Consider the following 24,969-nt stretch of genomic DNA (forward strand, 5'->3'; position numbering starts at 1 on the left):
ATCAAGGGGTAAATGTTACCAATCTCATTTTACAATGTGGTCACTCAGGTGACCCACATTAGATCACATAGCTAGAGGGGCTTATGCAAGGCACAAAAAGGCAACATTAAACCCCCTAATGTAAGTTTGGATTGAATTCAAGAGCTATTTCTGGGGTCTCTAAGAATTATACAAACCCTTCTTCATCACATTCAACAATTTTTAAGACAGTTTATAGATTAAAAATAGTCAGACACTACTTTTAAATCTCATCTTCCTTACCAGGTTGTACCTGGTGAAATATTTTACTAACATTAATGCAGTTTAGTCATAATTGGTCTAATGAAAAAGTATATATATACACTTATTAACTTTTTCTATTGAATCGACACTGTTTAGTAAAATAAATAAATAAATAAATAAACCCACATTTCTACATAGCCCTTTGGGATAGGTTCCATAATTTTGTCAATATGCTCTGACAAAACCATTAAGGCATGTTTTTTTTTTTTTTTTTCAGATATATGTTAGACTACCCCCATGCTTGATTTGGTGCTGTGTTCATCTTGGATCTAGCTGATGAGCTACAAACTGACGAGCATTACAACAATTACCTTGTCTTAGAGAAATCTTGGCCACCCATTTGAAAAAAGGATGATCATATTTTAGTTGCACTCCTCAATGGCAGTTGTATACCATTTCCTTTTACGTTTTTCAGTTTCTATTAAGTAGTTTTGTCTGCTAAGAATATCAAGAAAAACATCATTCACATACAGTTCTGCTCTTAAAATATATTTTAAGTAGCTTTAAAAGCTCAAGACAACAAAATTTGTCTAACTCAAAACCAACCAGTAATTAAATCCTTCTGGACATACTAAGGGCAGATGAAAAAGTTTTATTAGTTTTGTTTGATGTCTTACCTCAGTAACACTTTGAATAGTTTAGAACACTGATGAAGCCACAAATGCTTTACTAATTGTCTTTATGTACTTTAATTCTTAAAAAATTAACAATATGACAGATATGTAAGATCACAAGCTTTAAAAAAAACTATTCTTGAAATATATCTGTAACTAGGTGATTGGTTCGTTGAATCTTTGGAGTTATTATACAAATTTAAAACAACTTAATTTTTCCCCAATCACACCTTTTGAGCTATATTATGCCAAATTTCCCTGACATATCCCTTAAGAAATATTGGCCAAATCTCACTGACTTCTGGTCACTTCTAGTTATTCAAAGTCCAGAGCAATTATTAACTTTAATCTCATATTAAATACAAATCTTGCCCCTTCCTGTCAGCATGGGCTAAATGAAGTACCTTCCTTTCCAAGGTCTAGCTCCTCTGTTGCTGGGTGCTGGAAAAGAGACAGGTAAATGATGACTGCCAGTGAGGAAGGATTCCCTTGCCTTCCTGTGGTGTGGGTGATTATTTGTGGTGTGTGCACAAAAGGAGAAAATCTGTATATTTTCTGATGTGGTCAGTATTTTCCTGGTGGAAAGGAGCAGCCTAGTCCTCTTCTAGGTTGGCCTATAATCTTATTATATTAGTTGGCCTGGAAGCTATCTGTGCAGCATTATCACTTCTGACCTCCTCTCTTAGAGCACAGAGATCATGGAGATTCTGCTTCACACTCTCCAGGAACCACAGGGCCCTATGGAAGGTGAGAAGTCTCCTTGGCTCTTCTTCATAGTACACTATGGTCCTGTTATCCTGCAGGCCTTAGCTCTACCTACCAAAGTCTTCCTACCTGCAAAACTTTTCCGGAGAGAAACAGGCTTGAGTGTCTACACTAATAAATCACCTCTCCTCCCAGAATGCCTAGAAACTTGCTCACTGAGCTCTGTTTTAGTGATAGGTCAGTGGATGTACAGGTTTAACTAGCTTAGTAGGCAGCTGGCAGATGCCAGTCTCCTTTTCTAAAGGACACCACCATTCTTTGTGAATGGTTCTCTGAAAGTCCCCTCACTTGACTTTAATCTAGGTAAAGAGAGAGCTACTGTCTTCCCTTCCACTAGATTGTCAATTCCATCAGGATAAGGATTTGTCTTGTAAACAACTATATCCCCAGTGCTTAGAATACTGCCTGGAACACAGTAGGGGCTTAATAAATATTTACAGAGTAAGTGATTAATTTCTGGAGGGAGGTGTGTCTTGACTCAATTGTTGGTGACTTTCTTTAGAACGTGGGATTCCTACTGTGGACTCTAGTGTCAATTCTGCAGTAACAGAAAGTTCTTTTCAATAATGAAATGAACATATCTAATTACTTTAACAAGTGCATGTGTGGTGCGTGTGTGTGTGTGTGTGTGTGTGTGTGTGTGTGAGAGTGTGTGTGTGTGGGTAGGTGGGTAGAGGTAAAGTAGATAAATTTGTAATTGAAGTAAAGCAAAAAGAGTATCTGTGAAAATCAAGGTATTTTCCACATATCTCATTAATTTTATTCCAGGATGGTCTCATGCTCCTTTACATGTTTATTCTGTTTGTCTGGTAATACATTTATTTTGATAAAGAACTAATTGTCTTCATTTCACAAAGATGTAAAAATTCACTTTTTTAAATCTATAAAATGTGAATATGTAACAGATGTGATTCTGCAATCTATATTTGGGGTGAAAATGGGAGTTCAAAACACAATTTGAGTCTAATGTATGAAAGATGATATATCATGAGCTATGTAATGCTTTAAATAATCAATAAAAAATTAAAAAAAAAATAAAATAGTTTTAAAATAAAGGTGAGCTAAAAACTATAAATCACAAAATTCAGATTGTAATGGATATCCTAATATAATTATTAGGATATTTTGTAACTATTACAATAATACAATACTTTTAGTAAGGAGGCAACACCTCAAAATAAATAGGATTCCTAAAAGCTTTAGTTTTGAAGCATCTAAATCTGTAGATTTTTAAAAAACACTCTAGAATAAGAATCATGGTTTGATAGCTACCTATAAAAGATGAACTCCAAATACAGCAAATGTGTTTTAACAAAAATTTAAAGAGCAAAAATAAATAAAACAAAGTTCTTCATTCTTATTTGCTTTAGAAAATAAAATTTACCAATGGGTAACATTTAGCATCCTCAATCTTAAAATTGTATGGTTTTTGGCTGAAATATATTTTCATTTTCTCAGTTACTAAAGACAAATGTTCAAATTCAATTAAAACTCCATGAAAAGATTCAGGTATTTTAAAGGGGGGGGAGGAGGAGGAGGAGGAGGAGGAGGGAGGAGGAGGGAGGAGGAGGGAGGAGGAGGGAGGAGGAGGGAGGAGGAGGGAGGAGGAGGAGGAGGGAGGAGGAGGAGGGGGAGGAGGAGGGAGGAGGAGGAGGGAGGAGGAGGGAGGAGGGAGGAGGAGGGAGGAGAGAGGAGGAGGGAGGAGGGAGGAGGGAGGAGGAGGGAGGAGAGAGGAGGAGGGAGGAGGGAGGAGGAGGGAGGAGAGAGGAGGAGGGAGGAGGGAGGAGGGAGGAGGAGGGAGGAGAGAGGAGGAGGGAGGAGGGAGGAGGAGGGAGGAGGAGGGAGGAGGAGGAGGAGGGAGGAGAAAGGTGGAGGGAGGAGGAGGGAGGAGGAGGAGGAGGACGAGGAAGAAGGAGGAGGAGGAGGAAGGAGGAGGAGGAGGAGGAAGGAGGAGGAAGGAGGAGGAGGGAGGAGGAGGGAGGAGGAGGAGGAGGGAGGAGGAGGAGGAAGGAGGAGGAGGAGGAAGGAGGAAGGAGGAGGAGGAGGAAGGAGGAAGGAGGAGGAGGAGGAAGGAAGAGGAGGAGGAGGAGGAGGAGGAGGAAGGAAGAGGAGGAGGAGGAGGAGGAAGGAAGAGGAGGAGGAGGAAGAGGAGGAGGAAGGAAGAGGAGGAGGAGGAGGAAGGAAGAGGAGGAGGAGGAGGAAGGAGGAGGAGGAGGAGGAAGGAGGAGGAGGAGGAAGGAAGAGGAGGAGGAGGAGGAGGAGGAGGAGGAGGAAGGAAGAGGAGGAGGAGGAGGAGGAGGAAGAGGAGGAGGAGGAAGAGGAGGAGGAAGGAAGAGGAGGAGGAGGAGGAGGAAGGAAGAGGAGGAGGAGGAGGAGGAAGGAAGAGGAGGAGGAGGAGGAGGAGGAAGGAAGAGGAGGAGGAGGAGGAGGAGGAGGAGGAGGAGGAGGAAGGAAGAAGAGGAGGAGGAGGAGGAAGGAAGAAGAGGAGGAGGAGGAGGAAGGAAGAAGAGGAGGAGGAGGAGGAAGGAAGAGGAGGAGGAGGAGGAGGAAGGAAGAAGAGGAGGAGGAGGAGGAAGGAAGAAGAGGAGGAGGAGGAGGAAGAAGGAAGAAGGAAGAAGGAAGAAGGAAGAAGAAAGAAGAAAGAAGAAGAATAGGAAGGCTCTTGTGAAAATGTTTAAACATAAAATCCAAGCCTACTTTAATAATAATCAGTGTTATGCAAACCACTAATTGAATGAAACTTATGCTGACAGCTTTTGCCCTTTTCTTTTCATTGATGTTTGTTTAAAAATAAGTTCATAAGGGGCTGGGGTTATAGCTCAGCAGTAGAGAGCTTGCCTTGCACATGTGAGGCACTGGGTTCGATCCTCAGCATAACATAAAAAATAAAATAAATAAAATAAATAAAGATATTGTGTCCATCTTTAAAAAAACCTTTTTAAAAATTTATATATGACAGCAGAATGTATTACAATTCTTATTACATATATAAAGCACAATTTTTCATATCTCTGGTTGTATATATAATACATTTATACCAATTTGTGTCTTCATACTTGTACTTTGGATAATGATCATCACATTCCACCATTATTAATAACCCCATGCCTCCTTCCTTCCCCTCCAACCCCTCTGCCCTATCTAGAGTTTGTCTATTCCTCCCATGTTCCCTCTCTCTCTATCCTACTATGAATCAGCCTCCTTATATTGAAGAAAACATTTGGCATTTGGTTTTTTGGGATTGGCTAACTTCACTTAGCATTATCTTCTCTAACTCTACCCATTTACCTGCAAATGCCATGATTTTATTCTCTTTTATTGCTGAGTAATATTCACTTGTGTATATATGCCACATTTTTTTTTATCCATTCATCTATTGAAGGGCATCTAGGTTGGTTCCATAGTTTAGCTATTGTGAATTGTGCTGCTATAAACATTGATGTGGCTGTGTCCCTGCAGTATGCTGTTTTTAAGTCCTTTGGGTACAGATCAAGGAGAGGAATAGCTGGGTCAAACTGTGGTTCCATTCCCAATTTTCCAAGAAATCTCCATACTGTTTTCCATATTGGCTGTATCAAATTGCAGTCCCATCAGCAATGTATGAATGTACTTTTTTCCCTGCATCCTCGCCAACACTTATTGTTGTTTGTATGTATAATAGCTGCCATTCTGACTGGAGTGAGATAAAATCTTAAAAAAAATAAGTTCATAAATGCTACAAATGTAAATGAAAAAAATACTAAAGGAACATAAAACTAGCTAATTATTAACTTAAATGTGTCCTATGAGTGAGATGCCAATTTTCAAAAGTAAATGCTTCTTAGAGATACATGCATAACATAATATATGCATGTATACAGCAGCACAATTCATGATAGCCAAGTTCTAAAACCAGCCTATGTACTCATCAACAGATGAATGGATAAAGAAAATTCAGTATGTCTGCAGAAAGGAGAACAAAAATTAGTCATTTGGGGAAGAGAAAAGAGACACTTCTCAAAAGAGAAATATGAACGGGTCAACAAATTTATGAAAAAATATTCAACATCTCTATCAATTAGAGAAATGCAAATTAAAACTACAATGAGATTTCGTCTTATTCCATACAGAATGGCAATTATCAAGAATACAAGTAACAATAAATGTTGGCGAGGATGTAGGGGGAAAGGTACACTCATACATTGTTGGTATGACTGCAAATTGGTGTAACCACTCTGGAAAGCAGTATGGAGATTCCTCAAAAAACTAGGGATGATTTGACCCAGTGTTCCCACTTCTCAGTATATATCCAAAGGAGTTAAAATCAGCATACTTCAGTGACACAGCCACATTAATGTTTAAAACAGCTCAATTCACAATAGCTAAGCTATGAAGCCAACCTAGGTGCCCTTCAACAGATGAATGGATAAAGAAAATGTAGTATATATACACAATGGAATATTACTCAGTCATAAAGAACAACTTTATGGCATTTGTCAGTAAATGGATGAAACTGGAGACTATCATGCTAAATGGAATAAGCCAATCCCCCAAAACCAAAGGTCAAATGTTTTCTTTGATATGTAGAAGTTAACCCACAATGAGGTGGGGTGTGGAACAGAAGTTCAGTGGATAAGACAAAGGAAAATGAAAGAAAGGGAGGGAGGAGAGGAAAAGGAAAGACTGGAATGAATACGACATAACTTTCCTTTGTACGTATATGAATACACCACAGTCAATCTCACAATTGTGTACATCCATAAGAAATTAATTTAAAAAAACTGGGTAAATGGTAGAAGAAATCTCAATAGAGAGAAGGAAATAGGGAGTGGGGAAAGGGAAGGGAAGGAGATGTACTGGGGTCAGAATTAAAATAAGATATATTCCATGCTTGTATAATTATGTTAAAATGGATTCTACTGTCATACATACGTAAAAAGAGCCAATAAAATAAAAAAATTATGTCATTTGCAGGAAAATGAATGGAACTAGAGACTATCATGTTAAGTGAAATAAGCCCAACTCAGAAAGAAAAGGATCATGAGATTTTTCTCACCTAAGGAAGCTAGAGGAAAAAAAGGAAAGAAAAAAGAAAAAGAAAAAAAGGCGGGGCGGGGGACCTCATGAAAACAGAAGGGAGACCATTAAAGGAGAGGAAGGGGATTGGAGGAGGGAGGAGGGAGGGCAAAGGAGGCATTGTGAGGGAAACTGATCAAACTATGTTATATACACAGACAAATATGCCACAATGAAACCACTATTGTGTATAATTAATATGCACCAAAAAATCCACAAAAGTAAATGCTTCAAACTCTCATTATTCTGGTATGTGGAGCAGACAGTAGTGTTTGTGGGTTATGTCATCATCTTAGACTGAACATAAAGACAAGAAAGTAATATGCCAGTGTCATTTGCAAACATAATAGCTTAGAGTAGACATTTTATTACAAACTAAAATTTTCACACTTAGATGACTATAGTAAATGAATGGCCCACAAAGGCTTTATTTTTTTGTGGGGAGGAGTGTCTGAAAATGGTATCAAATTGTTTTTTGGTATCAACTAATTTAATAGACAACTTGGCACTAAAATTTTACCTCTAATATTATCTTATAAAAATGAGTGCCTTCCCAAGTTTCCCAGAAATTGTCAGGGCAAGGTGCAACCCAGCTACTGCCCCTCCCAGAGGAAGCAAAGCTTTGGCTTCATCTTCCCTTGAGCCAGAAACCTACTTTCTGAGTGGCCTCACTACTAATGGAGACATGGAATTGGAGGCAGAGACTGTTGCTGGGGTACTTTATCATGAGTAACTGATCTCACTTTGCATCTGCGTACTGGAAAGTCAGGAGACTGTGGTCTTGAGTGGAAACTTGGGGATCAGAATTTGAGCTCTGGTTTGAATAATATACATTAATATGAAGTAGTCTTACTAGTAAATCTTTACATTTTATTTTGCAGGATGAAATTTCAGCTCCATCTTTAAAAAGTCCATTTTAATAAGGATAAAAGGAAAAATGCATCTTTAATTACTACCAAATGAAAGACATACTGTTAGTTTACTTCCTGTGGAAAAAATAATAAAAGAGCTATGTGGGTACTAAATTCAATGTGTTCCTGAGGAACTTTCCATAAGATAGCAAGTGACTGATACATACCATTATTCAAAGACTAGCATATCTACTGGATAGTTATTCTGATAGTGTTTTATACTCACAGACAATGTCATGTAACTCCCAATCCCAAACAAATGATGGATCAGCCCTAGTATGAGTATCCAGTACCTGGTACCAACAAATACTGGAATTCTCTAAAACATGCTTAAACAAGAATATTGTTGAGTGAAATTTTCTTTGCCTTATTAGATTCAGAGTAGAGGTGCAATACCAGAAAGAGAGAAATTTATTTTGAAAAACACTGCATGCAAAGGAATGACCTTCAGACACACTCAAATACTGCAAGTTAGTTCACATAACAGCACATTTCTGGATGTCCCTATTTATCTTAGTTCTTCTAGCCTATTTTCAGCTAGGAATGTCCATATGACCAAACCTTTTCCTGCTATAGTTCTTTTAACCAGAGTACATGATCTTGTAACCCTGTGAAGCCCACCCCAGTCTGGCAACCACCAACCCACAGGTATCCTCTTATCACTCTCAGCCATTAGAAACAGGCAGAGATGGACAGCCCTAACTGTTGCTTTCTTCTCAAGAATACCTTCTCATAGGTATGTTCACTACCTAATCTCAACTGTACCTACTACAAGGCCTTTTTAGCCTCACTGTCACAGTCCATTTTTAGTCACAACTGCCAGCTGTACTGGACCATTTTGTCAAAAGAAAGGAGAAAGAACTCTTAAATATTGAGGTAGCTTTCTGGTTGTTAGCTACCTTCTAATTTTCAATCACCAGAAATTGTTTTTCCCTTGGCAAATCTTTGCTCTAAATATTAAAACAAAACAAAACAAACAACAAAAGGCACTTTATTGTAATGAGTTTTTAACCTTGCAGAGTGACCAAGTATTGAATAACATAACTTATTCTGTAAAATCTTTTAAATCACATTAATTAAGTAACTTACAGAATGCCTAAGGATTAGTAGTAACAAAAGGGCAACCAGTAGAATGGAATAAAATTAAATAATCCTAAATTAACTGAATTGTTACCCAAGCAAATTTTGAATAAGCAGGGTGTAAATAAAGTTAAATTGTTTGACTTAGGAATTTTAAAGGTTTGTTGAAGATGGAAGGCTTCCACCTGCATCATTGGTCCTGAAGAGTCAAGAAGATGGGCCATCTTCAGATCAATGGTATTTGGGACTCAGAAAACATGAGGCTACTGCACTCCATGGATATGAACAGAGGCATCTACAGAAACCCCTCTCAGGAGGGCAAGATTTCAGCCTCTACGAGAGGCCCAGGTTGCTGGCTATCCAGCACCCTCTGGTGGCCAGATTTGACTCTCAGATTTTCTACCGGCTTCGAACTCTCCTCTTTTTTAGCACAATATATTTAAAATCTTTTCTAGATAAAGAAGAAATCATCAATAGCACTGCTTGGCTAAACTGCTTCTGTGTAAATTTGGCACCCCAAAAAGTAAGCTATTAAAATGTTTCCAAGAGAGAAAATGTACTCTGAATGTGTTTTAAATCCCATGGGTGAAGCTACTTAAATGAAAAATATCTGGTCAGTATTTAGCAATTTAAAACTTAATTCTTTTCAGGCACTTATGCTACATGAAATATTCTTTTATATACAGATTCATATCACTATAAATATCATGCACATACATAATAGCTAACATTGCATGAGTACTTAACACTAGTAGATACTATGCTGTTATCTCACCTAATAGTCAATAATCCTATGACACAGTACAATTAATATCATGTTTCCAGAGTTTTAAATTTCCCCAAGATATTTAGCTGATAAAAGGTATGGCTAGAACTTGAATCCAAGATAAATAGTAGCATTTTGGTGTGTGTGGCAGGGTGCCAGGGATTAACTCTAGGGCACTCAACCACTGAGCCACATCCCCAGCCCTATTTTGTATTTTATTTAGAGACAGGGTTTCACTGAGTTGCTTAGCACCTTGCTTTTGCTAAGGCTGGCTTTGAACTCGTGATCCTCCTGCCTCAGCCTCCAGAGCCACTGGAATTACAAGTGTGCACCACTGCACCCAGAGCTAGCATTTTTAAAGCCTGCAGCTGTTACAATTTCATATTTTCCCTCCTCTTCAAAGTCAAATATCTCAATATGGAGAAAAGAATGTTCACTTTTAAAATTGAAAATCATACTTCAACTCATACCACACTGACTTCTGTCCCCTTCATGCTCTCCAAACTGCTTTTCTTAAGTCACCAATTTTTAGTTTCTATCTTATTTGTCTCTGCAAGCTGCACTTTGTTCTCTGTCTTCTTAAAACCTGTGGACTCCCATAATTTTTTCCTTAATGTATGGTTTCTCTTTGCCTCTTTTACTGGCTGCTGCTTCTCAGCTTCTAAGTGTTAGAACTACACAATGCTCTCAGAGTTTTTTTTTTTTAACTATATACTTCATTTTCTAAGCAGTCTCATATACACCTTTAGTTTTAAATACCATCTCTCTGATAACAGCTCTAATTTTGGTGTCTCTAATGTATACCTGTCTTCTCAGTTCCAGAACTTAGCAATTCTGTGTACAGATCTCATGGGCACTGCAAAATTCAATGAGCCCATATCCAGCAGAGACCTTCTAACCCATCTGTCTTTGGACCTTTTCTATTTCACTAAATGGCTCCTCCTCCATCCATCTCATGGATACTGCCAAGAATTTAATCATATTCAAATGTTTTCATGCATTATCATACTACATACCAATGTATCGCAAATGTATGTGTTTCTCTTCGTCTCTACTGCCACCTTCTTGACCAAGGCCCTCAAGCCTATGTAAGTTGTTTCAATAGCCTACTAACTTGTTTCCTTCCTCAATTCTTGCTTCGCTGCAATTCACCATACATCATACAGAAGTATTATTTAAAAATTTGAATTGGGTCATGTCATGCCTCTAAGACCCTTAACTGGTTCTTTCTTGCATGTGAAATCCTAATGTAGCATTGTATGAACCTATCCCTGCTGAAGCTGTAGTTGCTACTCTTGCTATTAAGCCTGTTAGCATCACTGCTTCTTCAATTCCTTATCTTCAAAAAGCTCTTTCCACGCTGAGTTAGAGTAAAATGGTTCAATGACTCTAAGGATTGATGACCACATGTCTCTCCTTTGCTTATAACATTCTTTCACGTTCCCAACTTAGCTCCAAGGCTTTCTTAACATAGTTCCTTCTGGTGAAGACATCTCTTCCCTCATATCTGCTTGATGAAGTTCTACTCCTTTTAGGACTGAGATTCAATGTTATTTCCATAAAGTCTTCTTGGTCAAGTTTTCTTTATAAACAGAGTTACTTTTTTCTCTGTATATCTAAAGATAACCACATTTGCCTACAACATTTACCAATGTATTATAATTATTTTTAAAATCCCTCACACTAGGACCATACAATGTGAAATTCCTGAGTGTAGGGTTGGCCTTAGTCTTCAGATTCTAGCATTTAGCAGGTGCCTAACAAATGACTGTTAAATAAACTAAAAGCCAAAAATAAGCATAAGTATACCTCATAGTCTAAGTTACCCATGATCAGAATCAACAAGAACAGGGGTCAGAAGTAAAGGCAAAATACAACTTAGCAAGGTCCTAAGCAACTTAGCAAGACCCTGTCTCAAAATAAAAAAAATAAATAAAGAGGACTGGGGATATGACTCAGTGGTTAAGTGCCCTTGGGTTCAATCCCTGGTACAATAAATACATAAATAAATGCCCATTTATAAGAAAAATAATGGGTAGAAAGGACATGGCAGAGACAGCATATTTTAGCTTACTCCAAAACACCTTCATTTCTTTTTCTTTAAAAATCACATTATTAGAAATATCCACAATATAATTAAATACAATGTATTAAAGAACAGATTCCATGTAATACTACAAAAATGAGATCTGAGCTGAAGCACCATGACTCTGAAATATTTAAAAATAAAAATAGAAAACTTTCTTAAGGAGGCTTTTGAAGCACTGTCTGACATCTGTACCATGATAAAAAACTCAGCATTAAAAAAGAAGTGAAGTAAAACATTATCATCAAGGCCCTATGGGGTAAAAGGTTGAGAATCTTATAGGCAGCTGATTTAATAATGACTACTTATTTTTTCCCCCAAATGTGAAACAAATATTGTTAGTTCCTCCCCAAGAATTTCTTGGTCTTTCTACCTACGACCTTTTCAGCTTACTCCCAAGTGGTACTACATTAAGTGGCTTTGACTAAACTGTTATTTTATCGTAAGAGTTTGTCATGGTCAAACATGTTAAACAGAGGAACATAATGTTCTAGTTTACTCTGTGAATTATTTAAGACTCAAGGGGGCGGGGGCTGGGGATGTGGCTCAAGTGGTAGCGCACTCGCCTGGCATGCGTGCGGCCCAGGTTCGATCCTCAGCACCACATACAAAGATGTTGTGTCCGCCGATAACTAAAAAAATAAATATTAAAATTCTCTCTCTCTCTTAAAAAAAAAAAAAGACTCAAGGGGCCCTAGATACACTTCAAGCAAAGGTATACTGGGCAGAGAGAACATTAGGATTTGACTTCTAATTCAGCACATAACTACCTATAAATTAAGTTTTTAATCAAACCATTAATGTTCCATATGCTTCAACATAATAATGTCCTGTTTTATCCAGACATTTGTCAAAGCTAGGAGGGTAGAAGGAAGGGTGAGAATCATGCAGTGATTTTTTTACAGACATGAAACCTTGGAGCACTTTATTGTAATGAAGAGAACTTTATTGCCCCACACTGTAATATTGAACAAGTTGGGTTTATACTGGTTAGGTGGTGAAAGGTCTAAGGTAATTATGGGTACTAATCAGAACTGATATCGGTATTGACATGAGGTCATTATAACAGTTATATTTATCTGCAGTTTTCAAGGATACAGATTAATGTTTGGGTTGTGTCTCACCCCTGCTCTTGTAACTAGGATTTTCATTCCAACAGAGGAAAAAAAATTGATTTCAGGTGGAAACAATGTTCTCCATCTCCTGGTCACCCCCCCCCCCCTTTTAAAAGGACTGTTAATCACCTTAAAGAAAAAAAAAAGTAAAAAGGCAAATTCATGAACAGATTTTAGTGCAATAAAATTTTACACAAAACTGTGGCATTTTAATGACATGAATAATAGATATTGAGCAAGTGATAATTTTTCATAATTGATTTCATCTAAAAAATAACTGTAGCCAAAATTATTTTTATGGTCAATCCAAAATGTTTTCAAATTCTCTTAATGTCTATAAATTAAATCACCCTTGATAATTTCCCCTACAACCATGTATTCATGTATTACTTTTACACCAAAGGAGTTTAGAACATGCTACCTCAAAATAAGCCACTGTAGCATATTGACTGTTTTGAGTTAAAGACACTTGAAAATGACCACCTGCAAAAAGATCACACTGACCTTCCTTCTTTTTAAAAGCAGGCGATGAAAAATTCCCATGTGAAAGATGTCTCCCTATACCAGAAACTAAGTGTTATTTTTATCATTAAGGATGGGGAACTGAGGCCACAGGAATCTGTACAAACAAATCACACTGAACCAGTCCTTATCTTCCTAGTTACTTCTTTACCCAATTACTGATCCTGGCCCATGCCCTTATCACATTTTCACACTCTACTACTCTTTGTCCAATTCAGCATGTAAGTCTTCAGCTCTATTTGCATTTGTGTGTCTTCACTTCTTCATGAAGGCTCCTGTGCCATGTAACACAAACTTATATTAAACAAATTGGTATACTTTTCTCTTGTTGATCTATCTATGTCAATCTAATTCATAGGCTCAGCTGAAAAACCCCAAGTGCATAAAGGTAGAGTTTAGCCTTACCAGCAATATCCTTAAAAAGACATGTCTTAACTCCAGCTTCCTAGAAGCCACAGTTCACTTTCAATGCCCACATGGAGGACTGAAGGTTCCTGTATTTCTCTACACAAATTCCACCAGGTTCCACCCCAAGAGTCCATTAAATGTCCATCCCTGTTCTCCACCAGAAAGGGCTATCCTTGTAGTTCTGAAATGTTGGATGGGTCTGGGAAACTAAAATTTCCTGGTATAAATTTGCAGTGGCTCCCCTAACACTTTAATCACACCAGAGGCAATGCCTTGTGAAGGCAAGGGATAGTGAAGGAACACAGAAAAAGGCTCGAGGAATCTTAACTTCAGCACTAGTGACATTTAGGGATAGGTAATTCTTTGCTGTGGGGTAGTGCCATGTGCTTGTGTGTGTGTGTGTGTGTGTGTGTATAAGTATAAAATATATATTTTTAGATGTAGTTGGACACAATATCTTTTATTTATTTATTTTTATGTGATGCTGAGGATCAAACCCAGTGCCTCCATGTGTGCTAGGCAAATGCTCTATCACTGAGTTACAACCCAGGCCCTGCTTCCTAATATATTGAGTAGAATCTCTGGGTTCTACTCACTTAATGCAAATAGGATTCCTCAAGTTGAAAATCAAAATTTTCTAGACATTACCAAATGGTCCTCGGAAGGCAAAGTCACTCCCAGAGGAGAACTAATGGTCTATTCCAGGGCCTTGAGCATAAAGAGAAATAAAAAGAAAATTAAAGAGAGAAGAACTTGGATTTAGATTCTTGGGCTATGTGTGGAAAAAGTTAATGTCTCTTATTTACACGTTTCTCTCTCTTCTGAATGGAAATTTCAGAGTGAGCATGAGGACAAGAACATCAGAGGTCAGAGGGTATAAGAGTATCTGTAAGGAAGAATTCCAGCCCCAAATAATCTACCCCTCACTGGCAAGGTAATCTCTACATATCTACTGAACAGCACTCAAGCTCTTCTTAAGGTTCTGGATCATAAACCCTCTTAGGAAGTAGATGACTTGGGAATTGGGAATAGGGTGGAAGAAGAGAAAGGGAGCTGGGAAATGAGGGTCTAATCACAGCTGAACTAAGCTGAAGATCAATCAAGTTCACTTTTTGAATAAAGCAAAGAACTGGAACATATAAAAGAGCTGTAGTGCAGCTTTTAAGCTAATTTTCCCAAACCAGGTACCTGGGGTTCCCACTGAGGAAGCTGGCAGAACCTGAAAACCCTTACCAATGTTCCTAGAGGGACTTCAGATGATTAAAACTAACCTTAGGAAAGCAAAGAGACATTTTCTTTTCTGCGTATCCATTTATAAAATTGTGTGTGGAGAAAATCATCTGTGTTCTTTCAGCTTCTGAGACTCAAAATACAATGGAAATATTGCAAATCATTTCAGAGTTGTTCTGAAGATTACAGAGACCACAGATGTTAAATGCCTAACACAAAGGTGGGCACAGCTGGCTCCTTCCCCTCCCTTAATTCTTTGTTTTGATTCATGTACGTGCATGCCCACATCTATGCCATGAGTTTTCCTTCATCAGCTTTCATATACTATTTTTATCTTTATCTTGTTGTGGGATTTTTCTCTTTCCTTTTGTTCCTGATGAGGTAACAGTGGTACTTTTCAAGGCATCTAAATCCTTTCATTTTTGGTGACCAAAAAGTGCATGTCATGGGTAGCGATGGGGAAGATGCAGGAAAAAGGATGCAGGTTCTGAGCGTGACAAACTTCATTCTTACCACTGTTTTACCATGGCAGCTCTGATTGACTCCACCTGGGCAGAGAAATGAGGGAATTTCTTTGTGCATAATACTACAGAGCTATAGTTTAGAAAGAAACTTGAGAGGCAATTAAAGGATAAAGAAGCATACCTGAAGTTCAGCTTTTGTTATGTCAGAGAAAGTTTTTAATAGGTAACCTCTTTCACAGATAAACTGTGGACAAAATACAAAAACCAATTACTGAAGGCTCTGTAGAACAAACAAAACAAAATTTCCCCTTCCATAAGAAAACATTTCCGGGGCTGGGGTTGTGGCTCAGTGGTAGAGTGCTTGCCTAGCATGCATGAGGCACTGGGTTCAATCCTCAGCACCATGTAAATATAAAATAAAGACATTGTGCCAACCTAAAAAAAAAAAAAAAAGAAAAGAAAAAGAAAACATTTCCTAAGAAAAAGATAATCAAGAGATCAAGTAACAGGATTTTAAAGCTGCAGTAATTATACTCAGTGAGATAAGGGAAAATATGCTTATAATATATGAAAAAATGTGAAGCTTTAACACAGAAATAGAAATATAACAACAACAAAACATGGTCATTTTAGAAATGAAAAATTCAATTTCTAAAATGAAAAGTTTACTAGACAGTCTTAATAGCAGAACGCAGATGACAAAATAATCTATTGGAAAAAGATCAATAAAAATTATCCAATCTGAAGAGAGAGTAAATATTGAGAGAAAAGACTCATCAGTTTCAGGGAACTTGTTAACAATATCAAAACATCTAACATAAAGCTTCTTTGGAGTCCCAGAAGGTGGGAATAAGAGAATGTGGCAGGATAAAATGTCTGAATATATAATAGCTGAAAATATCCCTAAATTTGTATAAGATGAACACCTACAAATTCAAGATGCTCATGAACTGCAAAACAACATCAGAAAACATATGCTCAGGTTTGATAAAAACCAAAAATAAAGAAAAAGTTTCGAAAGGAGACTGAGAAAAATGACATGTACAATGGGGCAACAATTTGATCATCAGACTTCTCCCTGAAGTCCAGAAAACAAGTGCAACAATATTTTAAACATCTGGGGAAGTTGGGCAGAAAGTATGCTTTGCTTTAAATATAGAGGCACAGAGAGGTCAAGGTGAATGGATATAAAAACATACAGCATGAGTAAAGACAAAAAGAACAGAGTGGCTATATTAATATCATGGGGAGAGGGAAGCCTATCACTTTTCTAGCTGCCACAATATAATTTAAAAAACCCCACTCATCAAGAGCAAACAAAATCTCTTAAAATGTACCATGATGCTGAATTCAGATTGCATCAGATAATCTAGATGATAACATCACTCTATAATAATCTTGACCAGCATACAAACAATACTCTAGAGGCTAACTGAAAGGCAATCCAACCTTAATATGCCTTCTACCACCATCTTCCTATCCCTGCAATAAAATCAAACAGAATTCTTCCTCATCGTCATCACTGTCATCATCATCATCATCTACTAAATCAAAGATTCTCTGGGGCAATAATTCAGGAAATACTTTTGCATCAAAATTGGCTGGGGAAAACATACACAGCCAATAATATGGGAAAATGTCAATAATTATTGGATCCAGAAGTATAAATTTTCACTGTACTATTTTTTCAGCTTTTTGAATGTAAAAATTTTTTCATAATGAAAGAAGTTAAAGGAAAACTAGCTAGAAATTACTCAAAATGCCTACAGCCTCTTTCTTCCATATTTTGATATTTCTTGTTGGGAAGAGATGTCAAGGTACCAACTATATGTTTTGAAAAAGAATCTCACATTATTCTGACATACATAAACTACTGCTAGAAAATCCACAAGAATAAACACTAGAATGAGAACTAGGACTTTTTCTAATTTGTCCATTACTGCACCTGGCACACAGTAAGTTTTCAAGGTGGTATTTTTTCAATGCATGAATGAAAAATAACTACCCTAGATGGTTAATAATTTGATTAATATTTCTAGATTTTATACTCTCAAGATAGATTTTCTTTTGCATTTGTTCTTTTTAGATATACATGACAGCAGAGTACATTTTGACATATTATACACACGGAGTATAATTTATTCTAACTAGGATTTCGTTCTTGTGGTTGTACATGATTTGGAGTTTCACAGGTGATGTATTCATATATTAACATAGGAAAGTTATATCCAATTCATTCTCCTGTCTTTCCTATTCCTATTCTCTTCCCTTCCCTTCATTCTCCTTTGTCTAATCCAATGAACTTCTGTTCCCCTCTCCCCTACTGTGTGATAGCATCCACATATCAGAGAGAATATTCAGCCTTTGATATTTTGGGACTGGCTTATGTCACTTAGCATGATAATTTCCAGTTCCATCCATTTACCAGCCAATGCCATCATTTCATTCGTCTTTATGGCTGAGTCAAAAACATAAATTCTGAACATTATCTGGAAAAATTATCAGAATATATTTGGTATTTTTAAAAAATATTTTTTAGTTGTAAATGGATCTTTTATTTCATTCATTTATTTATATGTGGTGCTGAGGATCAAACCCAGGGCCCCACACATGCCAGATAAGTGCTCTACCACTGAGCCACAACTTCAGCCCCATATTTTTTAAATGATGGAATGAAGTTTTGACAATCAGGTTTTTACTGTACTTGTCACTTAGTAACCTTTCATAGAAAAAAAAATTTAGTCACTGAAGTGGAATATTTTTCAACTGATTCTAGTTCCATACATTTCTCATATTGCCCTTGAGTTAGCATCAAAGATTAACTTAAAAGGACATGGAGGGATACAAATTCAAGGTTTTTTTCTGCCTTCCCCATCTAAACACTTTTCAGTAAATGTAAACATATACTAATGTTACTTCATCTACAGTATTTACCTTTTTGAGAAGCTCTAGAAGAAAACAGCCTTTCTAAAAGAAAACGGGTGGATTTTTTGACATACAAGTCTTGCATATAAAATACAGTATTCTTCCAAGTCAGTTACACCCTTTTGAAACTTTTTCCCCCCTCTCTCAAATAAATAAACCCAAAGGTTTGAATTCTAAGAGTGATTAAGGTGAAAGCTAAATGTTGTCAAAATTATTGTGTTTATCTTTTTCTAAATGTTCTTTATTAAATTTTTAAAAATGACTAATGACAGTTACATTTTTTATAAAGATTAAAAAAAGAAATATACATACAAAATACAATAAGTTGTAAATGAAGGCAGAGATTAGCAATGTCTAGAGTGGGTAAGGACTTGTTTCCTGGCACTTAGGTCACTTTGTCCCCTATGAGATGGCCCTCAGGAGTGAAGTCTCAACATTTTCTCAGTAACCATTCAATTCAATAACCAATACTTAAACAGCACTCCTCAGAGACTCTGCGCATGACCTCTAATTGCTTGGTGCCTAACTCTCCACATATGTCAAACAGAGAGAAGAATAATTGCAAGCAACCTCCCAGCAATTCTAGAGGATTTAATGAGACAAGGAGCCAGACCTCCATGGTGAGTCAATTATTCCCTGGGTAGAAGTTATGTTATTTGTGAGGTGCTGTAACTCTTAAGGATAATAGAGTATTGTGCAGGCATTTCAAATAGCTATTTCTTGATTTCCCACAGTGTTTACATTAACTCTTTCAGAAAAACATACTAACCTAGAAACAAATGATCCAATGTTTTATAAAACAGTTTGAGTTTGATGGAATGAAATCATCATACAGATTTTATAATGTTGCTTCTCTTCTGATTATTAATGAGAGAGGAAGAACAGCAATCTTTTAGAACACACAGTTTTAAAGGAATAGACAGATAAGGTAGAAGCTCTCAAACTGACCTATCAGAAAGGCCTGGTATCTATGTATTTCATTAAGCCAAATCTAAAGTCTACTAATTTCAGCTTGTCCAAGGCAAGGTTTAGAATGCTGCCCTTGTTAGAAAAGATTTGGATCTGCTGATGAAATGTGATTCAATTCTTATAAAGAAATGTGGCCCAATATTAATTTACATGATTAATATAGTACACATAAATAATAGCAGTAACAAACACTTAATTTTGGATTAGTGAAGTCACAGGCTCTTTAAATAGTTCACACAGGATGGTCATGCTCTCATAAGTTAAAATGGATAAAATCGATTTTTTACACTGTATTAGCTACACAATATTAATCATATAAAATATTTCCCTGAAAGTCTTGGCACAAAAATGGGCCAATGTGTTCTATTGTGGCTATTTTTTTCCAAAGTAAATTTAGGCTGGGGCTGGGGGTGACTTTAGAAAGTAATCACAAATTTCAAAATCAATAAATTCAAATTGTTTTTAAGGCAGTAAATACACAGTCCTGCCAAATGCTGCAGGAAATTGATGTACAATCTGTCTGGCAGCTGGACCATGTGAAAAAATTTTAGGAAAGACCTTAAAATAACCAAAACTCTGAAGGCTCAACAAATCTTGTTTTAGTAAGACTATTTTCTTGGTTCATAAAAAAGATAAAGAAGCAAGGAGTGGAATAACCAATTTTACTTAGGGTGTGGTGAATTATCTTGGGTATCTTAAACTGGTAATTTCATTTGGCTTGGGCTCAGAAGAAATGGTTTACCGTGGTGATTAAGACCAGCTGCTAGGTGGCATGAATTTAAGTTATCCAAAGGAACATAGGGGTGTGCCTGAAAACAGGCGGTAAGATAGTCTCAAAAAAACCTAAGAGTGCTACCTTGATTCAGTGAAAATTAGCCAGTTTTTTACTGCCTTTTAAGACCTGCCACCACTGCTTTAGTCTTGAACATTAACAGAGTGAGAAGATTCAGTTTTCTGACATATGTGCCACCATGGCTTAAGGACAGTATAGTTTACTTAATTTTAAGTTCCACAATTTTTCAAGACCAGGAAGCCATGTGAAAAAAGACAATAATTTCCTTCCTATAAAAATTGAGGGAAAATGCCAAACTTTGTCATTAAAAATACTTTTACTTCAATACCAAAGTATCATTGTTTTTTGAGGAGAAGCACTACCTTATTTTATTGTTTACTCAAAACTTAAAGAAGTAATAAATGTTTAATAAAAAATGATAACATTGCAAAAATGTTCAAAATAAAGCATGAAAGTCTATCTCTAACTCTCCACGCCCCCATTCACTCAACTCATCAAGAAAAACCACTGTGATTTGTTAATCAACTTCCAGACCTTTTCACAACAGACAGACATATGTATACGTGAATATTTTTATAAAAAAATGCAAACATTTTCTGTACTGCAATTTGTTACACTCTGTTTTTCAGAATGAGGGCATTTAAAAATGGGACCTTCTCACAACATAGAGGTACATATTTAACCTCTAAATTTTTTCACTTTTTAATTCATTAGTTCTACCAACCTCTGCTGAATACTTGCCATACATAGTGCAGGTATGATGCTAGATTGGGCAAGATAATTGCTGGGTTGGCGGTAACTTCAGGTGTTCCAATTATAGATTGAGTGAAGGGTTAGAAAAACTTTCCTGGATGATAGACAACTAAGATCAGTTTTGAAGAGTAGATAAGATAATAACTAGGTAAAGAATAGTCCATGTTAGATTAAGATAGAGTAACACAAGTTTATGAACTATTAAAGCCAATATAGATTATTTTTTAAAAAATATTTTTTAGTTGCCAATGGACATTTTACTTTATTTATTTATATGTGGTGCTGAGGATCGAACCCAGGGCCTCACACATCCCAGGCAAGTGCTGTACCCCAGAGCCACAACCCCAGTCCTAACACAGGTTCTTTCAGTGTGAATTATTTTACTGTTTTTCTTTTGTCATAGTAAATATAAAGAAATAATACTGGAACCAGGTTTTCCATAGTGCAGTTAAAAGTGACTAGTCTAAAATACACATACACACAAATTAAGATTTAACAAGTCAAGATCCTCTTTCTTTGTGACATAAATCATATATGCATATGTATAATACATACACATGTACATATACATATACACAAAACTCTATACTAAGTACTAAAGAACAATCTGATTTTTTAATATTTTTGGCAAAAGTAAACATACTCATTTGATTTATAAGGATAATTTTATTTATAAACTCAATGGTTTATGACAGGTCAGAAGACCACCCATATACAACCAGTTAATTTGAATTTTACATGGTACCAATAGTTGCTCCAGAAGCTAGATTCACTTTAGACGTCCAAAATTTTAGGTACAAAACTAGAAAATAGCTGAAGACACATTCCTATTCTCAAAGAACTTCCAATGCATTATCAAAGACCTAACCTAGTCATGAACAATTACAACTTGAAAGCAGCATATAGAAAAAGAGATTGACTACAACTAGAGAAAATATTTAATTGAAGAGACAATTTCAGGTGGGTGGGATTTCAACTAGCAACACAGAAAGAAAGGGTACTCCAAAACAGCACAGTAAGATACAAGTAAAGACAAAGAACTAGAAGACAGTCATATATGTGCACAGGATAGTGAAGTGGCAGGGTGAGATTTGAGTTTAGGAATTACAGAGAAGGCGTAAAGCTGGAGAGGTAGATAAGGGCAGAAAGTGGAGATTACGCACCAAAAAGTTAAGCTTTTATCCTACAAGAAGTAGGGAGACATTCAAGATTTCTCAAAGGAAATGACATGATCAGAATAATGATGCATGAGTTAAGAGTGGAAAAGAATTCAAGAACAGATCGATCAGGAACCTAGAACAAAATTCTAAGAGAGGGTAATGTCAAGTTGATTAAGGACAGCAGCCATGGAAACTGGAAGAAGGGAATATACTGAAAGACACTTTTTGGAGAAAATATATAATACATATATACATACACACACACACATATACATATATGGAAAAGAGGTTGGGCTTCAGGAACCATGGATTTGAATTACAGCTCTTCCAACTATTTGTTCTTTGGCACTGGGTAAGCTTAACTCCTTTAAACTTTAAGGGTTGTCATCTATAAAGCAAGAAAAATGCATCTGCCTTTATGGAAAAAAACTGTGACAAAAATATAGAAAGTTATCTAGATATGTCATATCCACACTTATTTATTCAACATCACATAAAATAAAAGAATAAAATGGGCTGAGGTTGTGGCTCAGTGGTAGAGCGCTTATCTAGCCCACATGAGGCACTGAGTTTGATCCTCAGCACCACATAAAAATAAAATAAAAGTATTGTGTCTACCTACAACTGAGAGAGAGAGAGAGAGAGAGAGAGAGAGAGAGAGAGAGAGAGAGAGAGAGAGAAATGTAGTCCCTCCCTATATGGCTATGGAAACACAAACATCTAAAGTGTCAATAATATAATCAGATCTATACTAGGAGGAAGATCAAACACAGAAACACAGAGGAAAGAGGGTGTGTAGGCTGTTAAATATTGTGTAAAAATGGTGAAATGATTCAATGAAGTCTTCATGAAAGTGATATTTGAATCAGGCCACTCACAACTTTGAGGTGTTTTACTTTCATGGTGAATGACCAAGTTCTCCACTTAGCCACATAAATTATAGTATACAAGTTCTAGGACATTGTTTGCTGTTTGAATTTAAGGGGGTGAAGGGAAAGTCATGAGGAAGTTGTGGGGAAAGAAGGTAAGATAAAGTGGGGAAGAGGAGAGGAAGAAAGATTAGAGGAACGTGAATGACTTTTAGTCAAACACCTTCTCAGGAAACAATACTTGAAAAAAAAAAGCCACAAAATATTTAGACTTCTAGTGAGACATAATGTCAAGGCAGCAAAACTCAAATGAGAGAATCTAATGAGTTCCAGGTGCTGTGTGGTAGAATTTTTTTTTTTTTCAGAAGGTGAAGCTGAGTTGAGGTGGCTACTTGTCAGTGTCAATACCCTATCTGAACAAGTTTTAATCTAACGTCAAGCAATGAATTCATAGACTTTTGTTCAAACTGTTGACATGTATTTGCCTCTGCTGATAAGAGCCAAAATAACCTTTATTGAGAAAAATATGACTGCAAAAATGTCTGTTTTTAATAATTGTGGGCATCAGGTAAATTTATCTAATTTATTCAACAAGTGTTTATTGAATGCTTACTCTGAGTAAGGCACAGAAGAGGATACAAGGGTGAATATAATATAATATAGACCTTGCTGCCAAGAAGCTCTGAGCCTTATAAGTAAGTTAACCGTAAAAGAGAAAATGATAAATTAAAAATAAGATACAGATAAAACAGTACACAGTATAATAGAGTGAGAGAGTTTTCTGAGCTGGGAAAATCAAGGATGTGGTACTGGTATTAGGACAGAGGTCCTATGCTGTGCTATTCACTCAACATACATATACTGACCACATACAGCATGCAAGTCACTTATTTAAATGCAATGAGACTTTGGGGTGATTAGAAACTTAAATAGCATATTCAAGGCAAATAGCACATCATAGGAGATGAAATTTTAATTGCTATCTGCGGATTGCAAGTATAGTACTTTCTACTACTTCACTGTCTCCTCTAAATCCCTCAGTCTATTTTGTAATTCACAATCATTATTTCAAAAGGCATTCCATTCCATCCCTTTTCTGAAATACATTCTATTTTGTTATAAAATATCTTTTCTAACAATTAAAATTTGTCTTCATTTCTAACCAGTGGCTCCCTCTGGAGCTACAAAGAACAATTCATATAATTCTGTGGCCATATGACCAATGAAGACCATCCTCATGTCCTCACTCTATTATTAGGGACTCAGTATATTACTTATCATGGATGGAGAGCAAGCACTAGTATTAGGTAGTATTAGGTAGACCTGGATTCGATTCTCAGCTTCAACATTGACTAGTTGTGTGGGCAATTTACAGGTCTCTGTGTTAATTTAAAAAGTAGAAAACAGGGATGTTTATGTCTTTTCTGCATCCTGCTCAATATAAGAGCTAATAGCTATGATGGAGAGGTTCAAGTTTTGGTGTAACTGTCAAGAACACCAGAGTTTCTTTATATGCATTGTACACTTTAAGTTACCATTGAATCATTTAAGGGGGAAAGTTGCAAAATTGAAAAAGATAGCAGTGTCTATTTCTCTTTCTGCTCCTTTCTCTCTCTGGCACAGAACAGTCAGAGTGATAGCTGTGAAATACGAAAAGCAAGTTAAGTAGTGTGGCTTCATCAAATAACCCATGCAGATAGAGCTGCTGGCAAAAGTATACTCATTTTACTGAGATAAAATACTGAAAATAATTTTATTATATAAGACAGATTTTTTTAATTAAAAAGAAAGTAAGAAAAAATTCAGGGTAGGATTCAGATACAGTTTTGTAATTTGGAGACTGCTTTAAATTATTGAGAGAGAATATGATAGAGGGACTGTCATCTGTATACTTTTAAGTTCTCCTAAACAATGCAGTACAAAATGCTTCTGTTTCCTAGTTATTGGAGTAGGGTGTGGAGAGGGTGAAAAGGAAGAGCAAAAATCTTGATTCTTTTCATACTTCCAAATGCTGTAAACCAGCTGGTAATGTTTAGTGGCAATAACCTCATCTGCTATGCACTGTAACTAATTTCCTGTATTTGGGTAGGAAAAATACATCATCTCAAAGAATGACATATTGACAGAGAATTTAGTGACTGACTGACACTAATGGTGGATATGTAGCTTCAGAGAATGAGAAAGCAGTCAAGGATTCACCTA

The 24,969-nt window shown here is 36.5% G+C and overlaps 1 protein-coding gene across 8 annotated transcripts in view; it reads right to left on the reverse strand.

Annotated features, from left to right (window-relative positions):
* The window catches only part of STK3 (serine/threonine kinase 3), a 287,918-nt gene that overhangs the window by 11,128 nt on the left and 251,821 nt on the right, over positions 1-24,969 (reverse strand). Inside the window, exons 11-12 of one of the 8 annotated variants that reach the window (XM_081265614.1) lie at positions 15,480-15,542; positions 12,934-15,382 (exon numbers count right to left, since the gene is read on the reverse strand). The exons of 6 other annotated variants lie outside the window; for them this stretch is intronic. In XM_081265614.1, the coding sequence (XP_081121740.1) occupies positions 15,344-15,382; positions 15,480-15,542 (102 nt within the window). In that variant the 3' untranslated portion in view covers positions 12,934-15,343. Of the gene's footprint in view, positions 1-603; positions 721-12,933; positions 15,383-15,479; positions 15,543-24,969 lie in introns of those variants that run through there. One more of the 8 variants, XM_081265616.1, reaches the window with a different exon arrangement.

This window comes from Spermophilus citellus (assembly GCF_964194105.1).
Source record: "Spermophilus citellus genome assembly, chromosome: 14".
Lineage (NCBI taxonomy): Eukaryota > Metazoa > Chordata > Mammalia > Rodentia > Sciuridae > Spermophilus > Spermophilus citellus.